The sequence below is a fragment of the Oryctolagus cuniculus genome, chromosome 7 (assembly GCF_964237555.1).
Source record: "Oryctolagus cuniculus chromosome 7, mOryCun1.1, whole genome shotgun sequence".
Classification (NCBI taxonomy): Eukaryota; Metazoa; Chordata; class Mammalia; order Lagomorpha; family Leporidae; genus Oryctolagus; species Oryctolagus cuniculus.
In genome coordinates, this window is record NC_091438.1 from 159,360,629 (window position 1) to 159,379,147 (window position 18,519).

An 18,519-nucleotide genomic window follows, 5' to 3' on the forward strand; every position below is an offset into this window, starting at 1 on the left:
TGTTTACTCCCTCAGCCCAGCAGTGGTGCGTGGACCGACACACACTGTGCTCTGCTCCGCAGATGCTGGCCTCACTGTCTCCTGGGTGACTCAGCCAGGAGGGGCTACGAGGTTGGTTTAATGACTCTTTCCTTCTGAGCATAAACTGCCTTCCCCTCGTGCCATGTGGGCAGCGCAGAGTTCTGCACCTTGGCCATTGTCCCTGCAATGCGCTCCCATCAGGATGCACTGAATACTTAGCTCCTCTGGTGCTTCGGTAGCATTATTATTTAGAGTAATCATGGCCGAAGAAGATGAGCACTATGCTTTAGTTTTAATTCTGGTGTTTTGAAGTGCATGCATGTGTGTCCTGCGGTGGCCTTGGTGCTAGGTCACTGATGGTGTACGTGTAAATGAAAACGTGTATGTGATTTATTTCTTAGGACAAATTTTGAAAAGCTCTGTCTTGGGCAGATTTTGTTTTTTCAAAAGATGTATTATTTATTTGAAAGGCAGAGTGGAGAGACAGAAAAAGATCTTCCCTCTGCTGGCTCACTCCCCAGATGGCTGCAACAGCTGGGGTTTGTCTTAAGCCAGGAGCCTAGAACTCCATCTGGTTCTCCCTGTGGGTAGCGGTGGCACAGCACCTGGGCCGTTTTCCTCTGCATTCCCAGGCACGTTAACAAGGAGCTGGATTCGGAGCAGGGCAGCCTGGGACTCTAGCCAGAGCTGAGCTGTGGGATGCCAGCGGTACAGGTGGCAGCCTGACCTGTGCCGTGAGGCCTGCCCCAAGGTCTTTCTTATTTATGTTAATCATTGAAGTAATTAAAGCTACGTGAGGCCGGCGCCGCGGCTCACTAGGCTAATCCTCCGCCTAGCGGCGCCGGCACACCGGGTTCTAGTCCCGGTCGGGGCGCCGGATTCTGTCCCGGTTGCCCCTCTTCCAGGCCAGCCCTCTGCTGTGGCCAGGGAGTGCAGTGGAGGATGGCCCAGGTGCTTGGGCCCTGCACCCCATGGGAGACCAGGAAAAGCACCTGGCTCCTGGCTCCTGCCATCGGATCAGCGCGGTGCGCCGGCCGCAGCGCGCCGGCCGCGGCGGCCATTGGAGGGTGAACCAACGGCAAAGGAAGACCTTTCTCTCTGTCTCTCTCTCTCACTATCCACTCTGCCTGTCAAAAAAAAAAAAAAAAAAAAAAAAAAAAAAAGCTACGTGAGGGATTTTAAAATCTCCAAATCTCCCCTTTTTGTTTTCTAAGTTATTTTGACAATTTCTTGCCATATGTAGAAACTATATCTTGCATAGCAGAAGACTTTGAAATCTAATATTGTTCTTAATGGACTGCAGTTACTTGATATTTAGCCTGACCATGGTCCAACTCAGATGGGCTTTTTTTTTTTTTTACAGTTGCTACAGTGGCTATAATTGCAAGAGGATGCTTGGGGGTAGTAAAAACTGCCAGATGCACTGCCATTTGATCTAAAAAGGTCATGAGCAAAGGGACATTTAAATTAAGTTATAAATTACAATTGAAGAACAATATTTTGATGTGTGAGACCAGAGATGTCAGACCAGGGAGATGTAATTCATGGATTCATTATGGAACAGAGGTGCCTGACAGCTGAGCTGTGCCAGGAGGAAAATTTATTTGCAGTATCATGCAGACAGAAAATGGCAGCAGGAATGAGAAGCCAGAGTAGAAACTTGAAACCTGAAGGTAATACACAGAGTTTATGCTAATAAGACTGCCTGGGATCCAGAGGTGTTTAATGACTGCTGTAATATAAATGGGGTGTTCGGACATGTGCACATTTTCAATCGTTTTAAAAGTAAGACCTCATCCTTGCTCTGTGAAGTAACACACTTCTAAACGAGCTTCAGGGTTGATTCTCTCACCTCTTTTGCCAACATACAAATTTGCTGAAATTTCCGAGTTGTTTAGGCAGGGGAGTTAAAGCCTGAAACAGGATTTCTACCCACAGCAGCTTTGAGGAAGGATATAATTTAATGTTTATGGCAATCCATGAGAAGTTCAATCATGAGTTAATTAAACTGTAGGCAGTCATTAAGTATTATTTATTCTTTCGAGAAGCTTGCCAGTAAAGCACTTATATATATTAAATTATATAAAGTAATAAGCAGGGAATGATTTGTCAGGCAGAGTGAGAGCAGCAGATTTAACTTGGGCAATTATGCAGAAAGCCTTTCTCTGCTCATGGCCTGACCCTTTCCCCCAGTGACACAGTTGCCGAATGTGCAGTGATTCCAGCGTCACTGGCTCTGCTGACCCACTGGTGATCCGAGTGCTTGCTCCCTCCCTTGTTAGTGTAGAGCCACTTAGACCCTGAAATGCTGTGTCTCAGTCAGTGTCTCCATGTTCTGTGACACAGCTGAGCTGTGGTGGTCTTACGCTCATTTGGCAGATGAAAACTTCACTCTGCTGACTTGGGCCAAAGCTGGTATGAGAATCTGCCTCCTGCCCCAAATCCTTTGGTTTTTGTCCGTAAGGCTGTAGAAGGCACTGGTTCAGTGTGTCCAGGCTTTAGTAGTGTAGTGGTTACTTCTGCTATAGTGAAACCAAACCAAGTGTTTGCTCTTCAGAAATACTATTACTGGGGCAGGCATTTGGGCCAGCGGTCAAGACACTGTTTGGGGTGACATCTTACCATTTTGGAGTGTATAGGTTCAAGTCCCAGCCTCCTGCTAGCGTGCATCCTGGGAGGCAGCAAATAATGGCTTAGGTACTTGGGGTCTGTACCATCTCTGTGGGCCACCTGGGATGAATTTCCTGGTTCCTGGCCTCCACCTGGTCCAGTACCAGCTGTCGCAGGCATTTGGGGAGTGAACCAGTGAATTGGAGTTCTGTCTCTCTCTCTCTCCATCTCTCTGTCTGCCTTTCAGTTACAAAAAAGACTTTTTTTTTTTTTTTAATTTAAAGATTTGTTTGGAAGGTAGAGTGACAGATGAGGCCGAGAGAGGTCTTTCCCCACATGACTGTAATAGCTAGGGCTGAGGCAGGGCAGAGCCAGGAGCTAGGAGCTTCTTCCAGGTCTCCCACTTGGGTGCAGGGCCCCAAGGATTTAGGCGGTCCTCTGCTGCTTTTCCAGGCACATTAGCAGGAGCTGGATTGGAAATGGAGCAGCCAGGACTCCAGCTGTTACCCATTTTGGGTGCATCGGTGGGTTAACCCACTATGCCACAGCACCAGCCCTGAATAGAATGTTTTTTAAAACAGAAACTTCTATTATTTATAGCAGAAAAATACCCTACTGTTCTACTCTGGAAAGTTCATGCCTGGCTTTGCACACCAGTTTATACTATTGCTAGCTTAACCATGGTATAAGGAGTTACTTAGTTACTCTGTCTAGTGAACAGAAGACAGAGAGAATGTGTGTGACGTGGGCCCCACTGATGCAGACTCATGGTGGAGGAGGTCTTGGGTGACCAATAGGCAAGAATTGGCACATGCTCTTTGACGAGGAACAAACCGGAAAGGGAGGAAAGAGCATGTGTCTGAGGACTCCGAGGAGCAAGCCCAGGGATCACGGGACACGATGCAAAATAAGGATGTCTGTGATCTAGTGACTCAGAGGACGGATGGCTCGGTGAGGAATCACTGTGGTCGGATTCCCAGCAGTAAACTCCAGACCTTGACCTGTGTTTTAGTGAAGACAGCTTTTGCTTGTGTAAGTACAGTCATCCAGTTCAGTGACGTGGAAAGAGGTAGACAGATTTGCAAGTAAATGTTTCCTTGATCATTGGATTTTAAAAAAGAAAAAACTGGCCACACAGCTGTGGGTGCATCTGGAAGTGGCTTCTGCTGACCCCTGTGCAGTGGCTGTGGGGGGTGGGGCTGCTGTGGGTCTGAGTGCTCTCCTGTCAGGGACATTTGCAGATTGAGCACTGACTGAGCCCAGATGCTGTGTTTGGTCCCTGCGTTTCGCAGTGAGCTGCTTTGAGTGGCTCCGTGCGGTGCAGTCTCGACACTGTTGAAGTTGCACTCGCTCCCGGCTTTCCCCAGCCTGGCCTGACTGCAGAACAGACAGACTCTTGCTGGAGTCGCGTGCCTGTGGCTTCAGAGTGAAGACTTTGGGGTTCCTTCCTCATCTTCGTTGCAGTTCCTTTCAGCAGCCTTCTCTAGGGGAACAGTGAAAAGCTGATTTACATTTGAGAACCTTTTACTTTTTTTAAGATAGATTTATTTATGTATTTGAAAGTCAGAGTTACACAGAGAAAGAAAGAGAGGCAGAGGGAGAGAGAGGTCTTCCATCCGATGGTTCACTCCCCAGCTGGCCGCAATAGCCAGAGCTGGGCTGATCTGAAGCCAGGAGCCAGGAGCTTCTTCTGGGTCTCCCATGTGGGTGCAGGGGCCCAAGGACTTGGGCCATCTTCTGCTGCTTCCCCAGGCCGTAGTAAAGAGCTGGATCAGAAGTAGAGCAGCTGGGACTTGAACCGGCACCCATTTGGGATGCCGGCACTGCAGCTGTCAGCGTGAGCTGCTGTGCCACAGCGCCAGCCCCAAACCTTTTACTTTGGCAGTATTGTGGAGCCTGTGTGGGATTTTCTGGTTATGTGGATGCCTCTGTGTGGGCATGAGCAGGTGTTAAACATTCGAAACCCACATAGCATTTTTCACAAATTGAAATTATTTAAAGTGTTCAGTGCTAGATGCTATACTGGAGGAAAATATTTTTAATGACAATTTTTAGAAATTTAAGATAGCCAGTATTGGGGACTGCATCGTGTCATAGTGGGTAAAGCTGCCGCCTGCAACACGGGCATCCCAGATGGGCTCTGGCTCATGTCCTGGCTGCTCTACTTCTGGTCCTGCTCCTTGTCTGGGATAGTAGCAGAGGATGACCCAGGTGTCTGGTCTCCTGCACCCACGTGGGAGACCTGGAAGAAACTCCTGGCTCCTGGCTTAGGCATGGCTCAGTGGTGGCCATTGCAATCATCTAGGGAGTAAACCAGTGGATTGAAGATCTTTCTCTCTCTGTCCTTTTCTCTATAACTCTTCCAAATAATTAAATTATTTTTTTAAAAAACATAGCCAGTATTTCAGTACTCTTACCAGATGTACTTAATGTGAAGAATACAATTGAAATGTCTAGTTCAGCTCTTTTTCTAATGTCACATTGGCCCCTGTCTGAAACAAGAAAGTCTTTCATAATCCTCCGGAAAACAAACTCCTTTTAAGAAGGGCTTTCTTGCTTTGGATGCGTTGTGCAGAAAAAGCAGAACCTAATCTTTGAGGATCCCGGAGTTGGGGTGTGATGTTTAGATAGAGCTGGCACTGAGGAGTGTGCACTGCCCTCAGTCACACACCTCTGTGTTCACAGCCATGGCCTCCCCAGCACCTGTCAGGCTGCCTGCCACGGTCGTGCACTGAGCACATATGTGTTCAAGGAATGAAGGGTGAAGTCCAGTAATTCCTCCGAAGTTCTCTGAAGATAACCTTCCTTTGTTGTGAAACTGTATGAGCGGCCGGCGCCGCGACTCACTAGGCTAACCCTCCGCCTTGCGGCGGCGGCGCACCGGGTTCTAGTCCTGGTCGGGGCGCCGGATTCTGTCCCGGTTGCCCCTCTTCCAGGCCAGCTCTCTGCTGTGGCCCGGGAGTGCAGTGGAGGATGGCCCAAGTGCTTGGGCCCTGCACCCCATGGGAGACCAGGATAAGTACCTGGCTCCTGCCATCAGATCAGCGTGGTGTGCCGGCCACAGCGTGCCGGCCACGGCGGCCATTGGAGGGTGAACCAACAGCAAAGGAGGACCTTTCTCTCTGTCTCTCTCTCTCACTGTCCACTCTGCCTGTCAGAAAAAAAAAAAAGAAAAAAAGAAAGAACTGTATGAGCTCTAATCGCTGTTAGTGTGTGAGCGTGCATCTTTAATGTCATTGAAGTTATGTTCTCTTGTGTCTGTGATTTGCTTCCCTACGGCCAACTGTGATCCATGTTACATGGAAGAATTCCAGAAATAACCAACTCATATGCTTATATAAGTTTGACTGTGGTTTCTTATAATTGTTCTATTAGTTATTATGTCCTACTGCACCTTATCTGTAGCTCAAACTGTATCATGGGCATGTATATATAGGTGAAAACATGGACCACGTAGGGGTTCAGATGGTAAGGGGCTCTCAGAGTTTTCTCAGATGAGAGTGCTGGAAAGCAGAAATCAACGTTTGTAGCATGGACTACACCACCCGTTTAGAAAGCTTATCTTGGGGCCAGCACTGTGGCGTAGCAGGTTAAGCTGCTGTCTGCAGTGTCAGCATCCTGTCGCCCAGGGCTGAGTGAGGGGTACTTTCCTTATGGGTCCAGGTAGGATCGTGAGGGTAAGGAGTGTGCTGAGCACTGGGCTAGGCCAGATGTTCACCGATGTTACTCCAGTGCTCTTAGTCCTGTTCCTACTGTTGCCAGAATGCTCCTTGATTCCCCTGTCTGCCTCTCCCAGAACCGCTGGAACCCCTGGAACCCCTGGAACCCCTGGAACTGCTGGGCTGCAGTGGGGTTGGGGGTGGGGGCAGGGGAGTGGTTGGAGAACAGATCGCCTCACGGACTAACCTGATTGTGAGACTGTGTCCCTCTCATGAGTCTGCTATTCTAGGAAGTGCTGGCTGGCTTTGTATTGATTTGCCTGCAGGGCTGTCATTTGGTGCAGTTGTCTAACGGAATTGCTGTTTTCCTAGCTCCACGAAAGCGGCTATGATGCTGGCAAAGCCCTGCAGCGCCTGGTGAAGAAGCCCGTGCCCAAGCTGATTGAGAAGGGCTGGACCGAGGAGGAAGTGGTGAGCATGAACCAGCGCGGACCTGGGTTCTGGGTCGCTGAGGGCTTCGCTCCTCAGGGCACAGCTCCCCTACAGAGGCGTCTGTCGTGGGGACAGACTGCCCGTGGCATCCGTCAGTCAAGGGGGAAGAGTCTCCATGCGTCAAAATTGGATAGAAAAGCTTGATTTTTTTAGTAAGATTAGTTTCTGTAAATGATGGGAAAGACTCTTTGAAATTTCATAGGAAGAGGAGAAATTGATAATTACTCCTAAAAAATTAATTTGGGTCTGTTTTTGGTCACAAGCTAGCCTGTTACTTCCCTATTCTGAGACACAAGCCAGTTAAAATCAGTTGATTTATGCCCTAGAGCAGAGTTAAGGCCTTGTTTCATCTTGAAGACTTGCAAGTCCCTTAACTGGATGCAGAGCGGTAGTCTGGAGCGGGAAGCACAGGCTTGGGTACACACCTCAGCCCTCGCTGTGGCCACCAGGAAGGGCTGGGAGAGCGGAATGAGCCCAGCAGTGCAGACTTGCGGATCCCTGGGTTCCCACCCAGCAGACACACTCAAGCTACACCAGTCTCATGACTTGTGAACAGATTCCTCATGCTTCTGCAGTGCAGCGTGACGTGTGCCCTTCACGCGTAATGAAGTGTGGACGCAGGCACTGATGCGTGTTGATTACGAGCCCTGCCTGCACCTTCCAGTGTGCTCTGAAGGGAGCTGTAGAAAGTGGGTGTGCTTTCTTGATCTCCCTCTTTGATTTCAGCCATCAGCATTTGCTGAGTGCCCACTGTGTGCCACGTGCTGCGCCAGCAGCTCTTTGGAGGAACACTACTGCGTGCCTCCTTACGTGAGCCATGTTTTAGGAGGGGCTCCATCTCACATCGGTTTGTGTTTGGTTAGAGGTAAAGGGAGGAGGAAAACAGAGTAGGGGAGTGAGGGGGAATCAGCCTCGTGGGGGTACCACCCTGGGGGAGGGGAGGGGTGTTGGGGAGGGCGGGTGAGTCCCACCTAGGCGAGATCTTGGTGAATTAGGGAAGGGAATCTTTGGGGCATGGGGGAGTAGAATTATGAGCCCAAAGGTGGAAGCATGGTTGTCATGTTCGCAAAGCTGAATTTTGAAATTTCTTACGCAGTTAGCACCTAGGGGGTGGCAGAGGAATGGATGGTAGACCCGGGAGTCTCATGGGGGATCAGGTATGGCCTGCAGACCATGGTCAGGTGTGGCGATTGCTTTGCATGAGCAGTGTCTGAACAGAGGTACACCTTTCTCTGACAGTGGGGCTCACTCCCCTGCTGAGTCCAGTGGATGGTCCAGGCCAAAGCCATATGATCAAGCAGCATGGCATTGGTGGTGAAGATGAGAAGTAATGAGATCTGAGATTTGCGTTGAAGACAGAACCAAGAGAACTTGTTCATGGAGTGGCTGTGGATGCAGGTGGTGGGGATGAGAGGAGGGGGGTAAACCAGGAAGCAACGGCGATGGCCCTGGTGCGTGTGGTCCCTCGAGGTTTTCATCTTATCAGACTTGAAGTTAGTGTAGCTGTTTTGTTGTTTTGGAAAGCCAGAGATAGAGATAAAGATCTTGTTCCATCTGCTGGTTCACTCCCCAAGTGCATACAACAGGCAGGTCTGAGCCAGGCTGAAACCAGCAGCCAGAACCCAGTCTCGGTTAGCTGCTTGGGTGGCAGGGACCATCACCCCCTGCCTCCAGTGTGCCCGTTTGTATTATCAGGAAGTTGGAATTGAGACTCTAACCCAGGTACCTTGATACGGGATGTAGGCATTGCAAGCAGAGTCCTTTTTTTTTTTTTTAAAAAAAAAAAGATTTATTTATTTGAGAGGCAGAGTTAGAGAGAGGGACAAAGACAAAGAGAAAAGTCTTCCATCCACTAGTTCACTCCCCAGATGGCTACGGAGGCTGGAGCGGGGCTGATCTGAAACCAGGAGCTTCTTCCGGGTCTCCCACATGAGTGTAGGACCCCCAGCACCTGGGCCTCTTCCACTGCCTTCCCAGCCCATTACCAGGGAGCTGGGTGCCCATATGGGACGCCGGCGCCGGCGCCACAGGTGGAGGCGTCATCTTCTGTACCACAGCGCCGGCCCCTGCAAGCACAGTCTTAACTGCTGTGCCAAACACCTGCTCTACTGTAGTTGTTGTTAATGTTGAAATTTGAAAAATCTTACACAATTAGTCAAGAGATGTATACACATCTTACAGAAAGTGACCAAGGGGAAGCATTGAGGTTTTCTTTTTAAAGATTTATTTATTTGAAAGAGTTACAGAGAGAGGACAGAGACACACAGACACACAGAGACAGACAGAGACACACACACACACGCACGCATGCACACACATGCACACACACACAGATCTTCCATCTGCTGGTTCATTCCCCAGATGGTCACAGTGGTCAGGGCTGGGCCCGGCTGGAGGCATGAGCTTCTTCTGGGTCTCCTACATGGGTAGCAGGGACCCAAGCACTAGGGTTATCTTCTGCTTTTCCCAGGCCATAGCAGGGAGCTGGCTTGAAAGTGGATAGGGGGGTCGGTACGTGGTGCAGTGGGTTAAATCCCCAGCTTCCAGTGCTGGCATCCCATATGGGCACCGGTTAGAGTCCTGGCTACTTTTCTTCTGATCCAGCTCTCTGCTATGGCCTGGGAAAGCAGTAGAAGATGGCCCACGTCCTCAGGCCCCTGCACCCACATGGGAGACCAGAAGAAGCTCCTGGCTCCTGGCTTCAGATCAGCTCAGCTCTGTTGTGGGTCTTTGGGGGAGTGAAGCAGAATGGAAGACCTCTCTCTCTCTCTCTCTCTCTCTCTCTCTCTGTCTCTCTCTGTAACTCTGACTTTAAAATAAATAAAATAATTCTTTAAAAAAAAGGGTGGGGGGAGCGCTGGTGCCGTGGCTCACTTGGTTAATCCTCCGCCTGTGGCACCGGCATCCTCTATGGGCACCGGGTTTTAGTCCCGGTTGGGGCGCCGGGTTCTGTCCTGGTTGCCCCTCTTCCAGTCCAGCTCTCTGCTGTGGCCCGGGAAGGCAGTGGAGGATGGCCCAAGTGCTTGGGCCCTGCACCCGCATGGGAGACCAGGAGAAGCACCTGGCTCCTGGCTTTGGATCAGCGCAGCGCCGGCCATAGCAGCCATTTGGGGAGTGAATCAACGGAAGGAAGACCTTTCTCTCTGTCTCTCTCTCTCTCACTGTCTATAACTTTACCTGTCAAATACATACATACATACATACATAATCTTTAACAAAAAAAAGAGGAATACGGTCCATCACTGTGGCGTGGTGAGTGAGGCTGCTGCCTGCAGTGCCAGCATCCCATATGGGCGCCAGTTTGAGTTGAGGCTGCTCCTCTTCCGATCCAGCTCTCTGCTATGGCCTGGGAAAGCCATGGAGGATGGCCTAGTCCTTGGGTTCCTGCACCCGTATGGGAGACCCAGCGGAGGCCTCTGGCTCCTGGCTTCAGATCAGTGCAGCTCAGCTATTGCGGCCATCTGGGGAGTGAACCAGAAGATGGAATTTCTCTCTCTGACTCTCTGGCTCTGCCTGTTTTTTGGACAGGCAGAGTTAGAGACAGAGACAGAGACAGAGAGAAAGGTCTTCCTTTTTCTGTTGGTTCACCCCCCAAGTGGCTGCACTGATCCGAAGCCAGGAGCCAGGTGCTTCCTCCTGGTCTCCCATGCGGGTGCAGGGCCCAAGGACCTGGGCCATCCTCCACTGCCTTCCCGGGTCACAGCAGAGAGCTGGACTGGAAGAGGAGCAACCGGGACAAAACCGGAGCCCCAACCACCAACCGGGACTAGAACCCGGGGTGCTGGCACTGCAGGCGGAGGATTAGCCTAGTGAGCCGCGGCACCGGCCTCGAGATATCATATTAATACTGTTGTGTTGTGTAAAATGGAGATATGTATTATTGTATTTATGTAAGAGGGAGATAAGAGATTTTAATTGACAAGATTTGAAAATTCTACAAAATGCTTTGGTGGAAGAAAGCTACAGGGAGATAAAAAGCATGGAACAAGGGTGTCCACCACACTTTGCAAGCTTGCTTCCGCGCTCTGCGTCCTGGCCTGGCACCCCGTAGGTCCTTGTCAGTCCGTGTGCACTGTGGCAGCTGCCTCAGGTGCTTACTGTTGTCCTCCCTTCTGTCCTTTTGGTGTCACCTCCCCCTACCTCTCTGCCCCTCCTCCTGGTGTCCCCTTCACTGTCCCTCTGCTCTTCTGCCCCTCCAGCCCCTTCCCCAGCCACAGCTCTTTCCCCTGCTTCCTTCACTTCTCCCATGACCTTCACTCCCTCTGGAATTTTTAAAATATACAACACAAAGTCCCCTCTTCCTGCTTAAAAGAAAGCTGAGTTCCTTCTCCTGCACCTCTTGCTTATATTGTGAGATACTGGCTGGGGCCCCCTGGCTACTGCTCAGGGATTTTTGCATGAGGGGGGATGGGGAGTCTCACATAGCTGAGAGTCCTCCTGTACTTTCACATACAAAATGGGCCCCCAAAGTGGTGAACAGTGAGTACAGGAAAATAATACGTAGCTGCATAAATCCACGTCAGTTTGGGCTCATGTTTATCTTGTTTGGAGAGATGCTTGGTCCACTTGGAGCCTCAGGATGCAGTGGTTCCCTTACTTGCAGGAAGTTCAGCTTCCCTTGGCAAAATCACTGTGAGAGGGAGGGAGGAGGGAGTGCAGGGCTGAAGGAAGTGTCTGGTGAGGATTTGCACATCAGGGCGTGGGTAGGTTTGTGGGACAACTGGACAACCCTCTCCACTTACCTGGATTTGGGCTGAGTCCCTGTGGTCTGCCTCCCTTGTATTCACATTTTCTCCCCCAGGGATCACAAGAATGTTCAAAACAAACGTGTTCCTATTAAAAGAAGTTCCTGGGCCAGCCCCCTTTTTACTTCCCTCAGTTTTCTATGTGGATTGTTCTTGTTCAGTGTCGTTGCCGGTTGTATGTTAACCTGATCTAGCTACCTGTGTCTCCCTGCGCATTCACGTGACTACTTGGAAGCACCTGCCCCTCTGGCAGTGCTGTTGGAATGCGCACCTGACAGCAGGACTCCCCCGTGCACGCGTGCTCCTTGCCCACGCGTGCTCCTCGCAGGACAGGCCCCTCCACTGGTCTGCAAGGCTTTGCTCAGGTCCTCTGCCCCCTCCTGAGCTGCATTTGCAGCTCACTTTCTGCTTTGATAGCAGCCTTTGTTTCTTGTTTCACAGCCTCCTCCGCTGTGACCTTGGAAAGGGTGAGGCCTACTGATGTTGAGGGTGTCCCTCCCTGTGTGGCTTTGAAGCGTGGTGGTCACTCTGTCCAGGGCTGTAATTGAAGTCATCCTCAGTCTAGCGTTTTCCTCCTCCACTGCCGCTGCCGCCTCTTCTTCCTGGGCCTTTCAGATACTCACTGGTTCTGGAGATCTTAGACCTCAGAATCACGCAGCAGGTCCTCTCTTCCCACGCGTTTTCTCAGTAGCTGCTTGGACAATTTGTGTGTGTGTAGATAATGGTGTTTGCTAAGTGAACTTGCTCTGGGGCTGAGTGATACTTTAGATCTTCTTTGAGCTGAATCCAAATTTGTGCCAAATTCTATACCAGGTATTGAAAGTGAATTTTGCCTTCACGGAGTGACTGAGAAATACCTTGGTAGCTGTCGCATGGCTTATATTCCAAGCACGATACACTGAGCCCGATCGAGACGCGTTTTGGAAGAAATACAAGGTCCCTTCATGACGCTTAGTGAATACTGTGGTATGGTCAAGAAAGGAGCCACAGTAGTGAACATCTGCTGCTTGCGGGAGTTACTTTGATGGCTAGCCAGTTTCATTTATGTTATGCTAAGAGTATTGAAATTACCAATCAGAAAATCTTCCTGATTGGTGGAACTTGTGAAGAGAAGGAGGAGGAAATACAGATCAGAACTTTAAAGAAAAAATGAAACAAGATTAATAGGTTTTTAATTAAACATGATGAACATATTTAAATATGACACAGAGGCCCCAGGCTGAAGTGCACCTAATCGAAACAGATCAAGTCACCCTTGCATGCTTGGAAGGTCGTTAATCCTGTTTGTTTATGCTTGCGAGCTGCAGGCAGAGTTTACTGCTGTTGCTTATTGCGCTGGGATTCCTTTGCTGCTTGATGCTGCTCTCTTAATTAGCATTCAGCTGTTGGTTGTGGAAATACTGGGGGTGCTGCTTGAATTCTTCTTAAAATTCAGGGCCTGCATTTTCCTTGTGGAGTTTGGCCTGACTTGCAGGGTTGTAAGGCTGGGCGCTCCACTGAGCTGTGCGTCTCACCCTCTGCTTCCTGTGCAGGTGGCTGTATTTGGTGTTTAAAATTGTTTTCTTGTTGAATTAGCTTTCAGCAAAAATCCAGGTGTTGCCGAGGTGAAGGTTTCGTTGCTTACAACCGTACTGCAGGGTATCTCCCTTTCATCAAGGGTAACAGTAGTTTTAATCTTGAAATTTGCCAACCATTAAATATTTCATACCAATTTTGATGTGATACATTGAGGTGAACAACCTAAACACAAATAAGCTCTGAAAGTTTTATCCAAAATATAGTTAATCCATGGTGGTGATAAACCTTAATTGGTCATGTACATGGATTTGTGCATAAGTTCATAAATTTTAAAACATCTAAACCTGCCTTCAGTTTAAAGCTCAGTTCATAATAAATATAAATGGAAATTCTTTTTTCAAAATTGACATGACATGGGAAGGCAAGCTAATTTCCTGCATATTTGTAATCCAGAGAACCTGTGCAGCTGGTCAAGGAGTTGCACAGAATACACACAGCTGTTTGTGGGGCTGACGTCTGTCTGCAGCATCTTCAGATGCCTTGGTTGCGTCCTTTTTGGAATGTGGGCTTGAGAAAACATTGTTTTCATTGTTCAGTCTTTCCCAGCCAGGCATCTGGATGTGTCAGAAGACAGAGCTGGTGGTGGGCCAACAATGCAGTGATTTCGTTCACTGCTGGTGCGGCAGCTGAAGAAAGTGGAATCTAAGCAAAGTCCAAGTATAGGTCCTGCTTTTCTTTTCTTTTCTTTTTTTTAGATTTATATTTATTTGAAAGAGTTACACAGAGAGAGAAGGAGAGGCAGAGAGAGAGAAAGAGAGAGAGAGAGGTCTTCCATCTGTTGGTTCACTCCCCAATTGGCTGCAACAGCCATAGCTGCACCAAGCCAAAGCCAGGAGCCAGGAGCTTCTTCCGGTCTCCCACATGGGTGCAGGGGCCCAAGGACTTGGGCCATCTTCTGCTGCCTTCCCAGGCCATAACAGAGAGCTGGATCGGAAGAAGAGCAGCAGAGACACAAACCAGCACCCATATGGGATGCCAACATTACAGTTGGCGGCTTTACCTGCTACCCCATAGCGCCGACCCCCTCCTTCCACTTTTAGGTTAGATTGTTATTGTTTCTTACAAACAACTAAATTCTTCTAAATAAAGGTAGGAAAAAATAAGATAAACATTGCCACATCATGCAAATTTAATCTATGCCATTGCCAACTACATATCAGGAGTTCTTATTGTGATCCATGGTAAAAATCAGTCCTTAATATCACAAAAGAGAAATGCAGAATAGGGTAAGATTTGCCAAATGTTTCAGTATTATTAAAATTGGACTATTTTTTCTATGCTTAACTCAGCCTTTGAACCTAGCCCTTATTTAAAGAAGTCTATAGTGTGGCTAGAGTGGAAATGATTGGAAAGTCTTTTGGGGGATGAAGCAGTGAATTAAAAATCAATTAAATGTGCAGAAAAGTTGGTGTAAGGCAATTAGTTTGCAGAAAGATTCTACTGTTTAACAAGCTATAAAGAGAAATGTATTTTAAAAGCCTTTTGTAAATGAGATGAGACAAGCAGTAGAAGGGAGGAGATGGTTCAGAAATTTACTTCAGTATTTCATGTCAGCAGACGTAGCCTCTGGGTTAAATCTACAAATCCAGCCATGGCCTTGCCTTTCACTGGCTTTATTACTTCCTAGGCTTCCTCCTTATCTTGAAGTAAAAAAAGTTCAAATGCCCATTTTTCTCTTCTTTTTAAGCTAGATCATTCTGTTGTTTGTTTTCACCTGTGAAGTTTATTACTCCTTAGCTCAATTTTTAGATAAATTGTTAAATAAGCCAACAATGCACTGTGCGTTTTTGAAGCTGTGTGTGTAAGGTGTACATGCATGTCTGTGCATGTATTTATTTAGGCCTTGGAGTTGTGCAGAGCAGATTAGAGACCTGGAAAAAAAAACCCACACTGAATATAAGCATACTCTAAATTATTCCTTGCTGTGTGGGATAATCTTTTTAAATCAAAGATTACTTTTATGGAACATTTTTCAATTTTTTTCAATTTTGCTTGAGGAGAGAGGGGAACTTCATCTTGAAAGATTAATAAACACTAGAGCAGTTGGTTATTGAAGCCATGTTTTCTGTCTCATTTTCAAGGACGTGTAAAAAAATGGAGATAGCATCCACTTTCAGCTGCTCTCTCGATCATCCTTCTCCGTTCATTTAAGAAAATGAATACAAGACACAAGGGGACTTGAGATTGCATTTGCTCCCCCATACACAAAGTGGTTATTTTATAAATGAAGAGTATGGAAACCCCTTTTGTTCCACAGTTTCTTAGCAACAGACCTAGAGTCATTTTTAATGTGTGTGCTGTGCGTAGGACACTGGAGCCTCATGTTTTCACAGGTGAGACATAATAGACTGGGGAGCAGAATTCAGGGTTGAGGGAAGGAAGCGGGAGGCGAGACAGAAGACTTTACCTTGAGAGGAGGTAACTCATTTACCACTGCCTCCTCGCTCGGGGGCATTTGTCTTCAACTGAACATCTCTCTTAGGGAGAGGTAGCAGTGTCCTTGGTAGCCCCCGCGTGCTGCCTTCGCTAGGGTGTCAGCCTGCTTTACATATTCCCTGGTAGCATTTTGCTACAGTCTATCCTCCAACATCCTGCTGCTCTCGGAGATACTTAGCCTTGTTGCTAAAGCATCTTTACAATGGGTGCATTCAGTGTGTGTTCCCCACTTATACAGCAGAGTACTCTGAGGATTAGGAAGCAGGCCCTGAATTGGCTCACCGCTGCTCTTGGAGACCCAGGGCCTGTCTCTCCAGCCCTGCGTTCTTTCTGTTCCAAGTTGGTTTGGCAGACAACAAGCAGGCAAGCTCTCTCTGATTGCCACCCCGTGAGGACATGAAGATAGGATGATCTCTGTGTTTACCAGGTTGCAGTTCAGTTTTGAGTCATTCATTGTACCAGGCCCTCTTTTATATGCAGGATGTTCAGCAGTGAACAAAACAGACAGCAGACACTGCCCTTATGGACCTGACCTTGTAGTGGGAAGGATGAGAACAAGGTCCATAAGCGACTTTTTGTGAAACTAAATGCTAGAGAGAGAAGTGGGAGGGAGGGACCAGGACAGTGATGTGAAGTACTAGATACTAGGTTCAACTAGGGTTGAACTTAAAAAAAAAAAAAAAAAAATTAATTAATCTGAAAGTCAGAGTAATACAGAAAGAAGGTGAGACAGAGAGAGAGAGAGAGAGGCCAGTGCCGCGGCTCACTAGGCTAATCCTCCGCCTAGCGGCGCCGGCACACCGGGTTCTAGTCCCGGTCGGGGCGCCGGATTCTGTCCCAGTTGCCCCTCTTCCAGGCCAGCCCTCTGCTGTGGCCAGGGAGTGCAGTGGAGGATGGCCCAGGTGCTTGGGTCCTGCACCCCATGGGAGACCAGGAAAAGCACCTGGCTCCTGGCTCCTGCCATCGGATCAGTGTGGTGCGCCGGCCGCAGCACGGCGGCCATTGGAGGGTGAACCAACGGCAAAGGAAGACCTTTCTCTCCGTCTCTCTCTCTCACTGTCCACTCTGCCTGTCAAAAAAAAAAAAAAAAAAAAAAAAAAAACACACAAAAAAGAGAGAGAGAGAGAGCGGTCTTCCATCCGCTGGTTCACTCCCCAACTGGCCGCAACGGTCAGAGCTGCACTGATTCAAAGCCAGGAGCCAGGAGTTTCTTCCGGTCTCCCACATGGGTGCAGGGGTTCAAGGACTTGGACCATCTTCTACTGCTTTCCCAGGCCATAGCAGAGAGCTGGATCAGAAGTGGATCAGCCGGGACTCAAACCAGCGCCCATATGGGATGCCGGCACTGCAGGCAACGGCTTTACCTTCTACGCCACAGTGTCGGCTAGAGTTGAACTTTTATTCAGGGTAGCCACAGACCTAAAGAAAAAGTCTTTAAAAAAAGAATTGAGGGAGCTAGCTTTTAGGTACTTGTCTGAAGAGCATTCCAAGCCAAGGAAATGGCAAATCCTAAGGCCTTGAGGTGGAAGCCGGCCCTGCAGTGACTGTGGAGCAGCAAGGGTGCCCAGGGTGGGTGGAGCGGAGGAGATCAGATCTGAAGGCCACAGGGATCTTGGCCGGTGTTGTTGGCACCTGCTATGTTCTGTGTCCTCCTTCCAGAACATCTTCCCTGCAGTGTTTCTGTGGTTTCAGTTTTGTAGGATCTGAGTCATACACTCCTCTGACTCCTGTCGCAACTTACTGCATCAGATTGAAACATTTTTGTTTTGTTTTGAGTGAGCAGAAGTAGATACCAGGAAAGCAAAGGGTACGCCTGAGCCCCTGTCTTGGAGTAGTGGGCACTCACGTCCTTGGACATGCCCTAGCCAGTTCAGCTCTGGAAGTGAGGACTTGGACAGCTCCGGACTGCAGGTGTTATATTCTGAATTATACCAAAGTGTAAAGGGGAAGTGCGCAAAAATCTTTCCCGGGTTTGGCACTGTGGTGTAGTGGGCTAAGCATCTGCCTGCAGCCCCAGGAACCCATATGGGCGTCCGTTCCAGTCCTGGCTGCTCCTCTTCCTGTCCAGCTCTCTGCTATGGCCTGGGAAAGCAGCGGGAGATGCTTGGGCCCTGCATCCACATGGGAGACTGGGAAAAAACTCTTGGCTTTGAATCGGCGCAGCTCCGGCCGTTGTGGCTATTTGGGGAGTGAACCAGCGGATGCAAGACCTCTCTCTCTGTCTCTCCCTCTCTTTATAACTCTGCCTCTCAAATAAATAAATAAATCTTTAAAAAAAAAAAAAAGTCCCCCCCCACCCCGCCCCAGGCCAAATACCCTGGCTTTGAAACTCAGTTCTGCAAAGAGCCCTCTGCATTAGTCAGCTTTTCATGACTACAACAGCATGCCTGAGGCAAGCCTCTTGGGCGCATTGTCTAGAGGGTGCAGCCCTAGTTACCCGGTCTTTGGTGATGATGGGGTTCTAGCTGGCAGAGCCCAGAGGTGGCACAGAGCGTCACGTGGCAAAAGAGAGTGTCGTCTGTCTGTGTCTGTGTGGTCTCTTACAGATGTGTGGGGGCTCTCCATTCTAACATCCAATCCAATCCAGTCCCTACTGAAGGCCCCACCTCCGAACACCACTCCTTTAGTGTCATTAACAAAAACTTTGGGGACCAAAGTTTGAACACACAGGCCTCTGGGTGGTACTCTGCGTCCAGACTAATGCCCAGAGCATAGCACCCTCTGATACTGTTGTCAGACAAAGTGGGCCAGCTTCCTTGCTGACTGGCATCTACTTGGCCTAGGCCCAGGGTGGTGAGAACTTGTGCTGTGTCACTCACTGGCGTGCTGAGTGGGCTTTGCGTTTCCTCACTCTTTTTCGTGAGAGGTCAGGATGTCCCTGAGCACCCTTTTGCTGATGCAGGCCTGGAAGCCCCAGGTCCTTTCTGGAGGGCAGACCTGCCCCACCCAGCTGTGGCGCCCCGGTGCAGATGAGGAAG

At 49.0% G+C, this 18,519-nt stretch overlaps 1 protein-coding gene across 8 annotated transcripts in view; it reads left to right on the forward strand.

Annotated features, from left to right (window-relative positions):
• Window positions 1-18,519, forward strand: part of RERE (arginine-glutamic acid dipeptide repeats) — a 442,889-nt gene that overhangs the window by 326,444 nt on the left and 97,926 nt on the right. For all 8 annotated transcript variants that reach the window (XM_070079330.1, XM_070079333.1, XM_051858113.2 and 5 more), the window contains one exon: window positions 6,663-6,761. In XM_070079330.1, coding sequence (XP_069935431.1) covers window positions 6,663-6,761 — 99 coding nt within the window. The remainder of the gene's footprint in view (window positions 1-6,662; window positions 6,762-18,519) is intronic.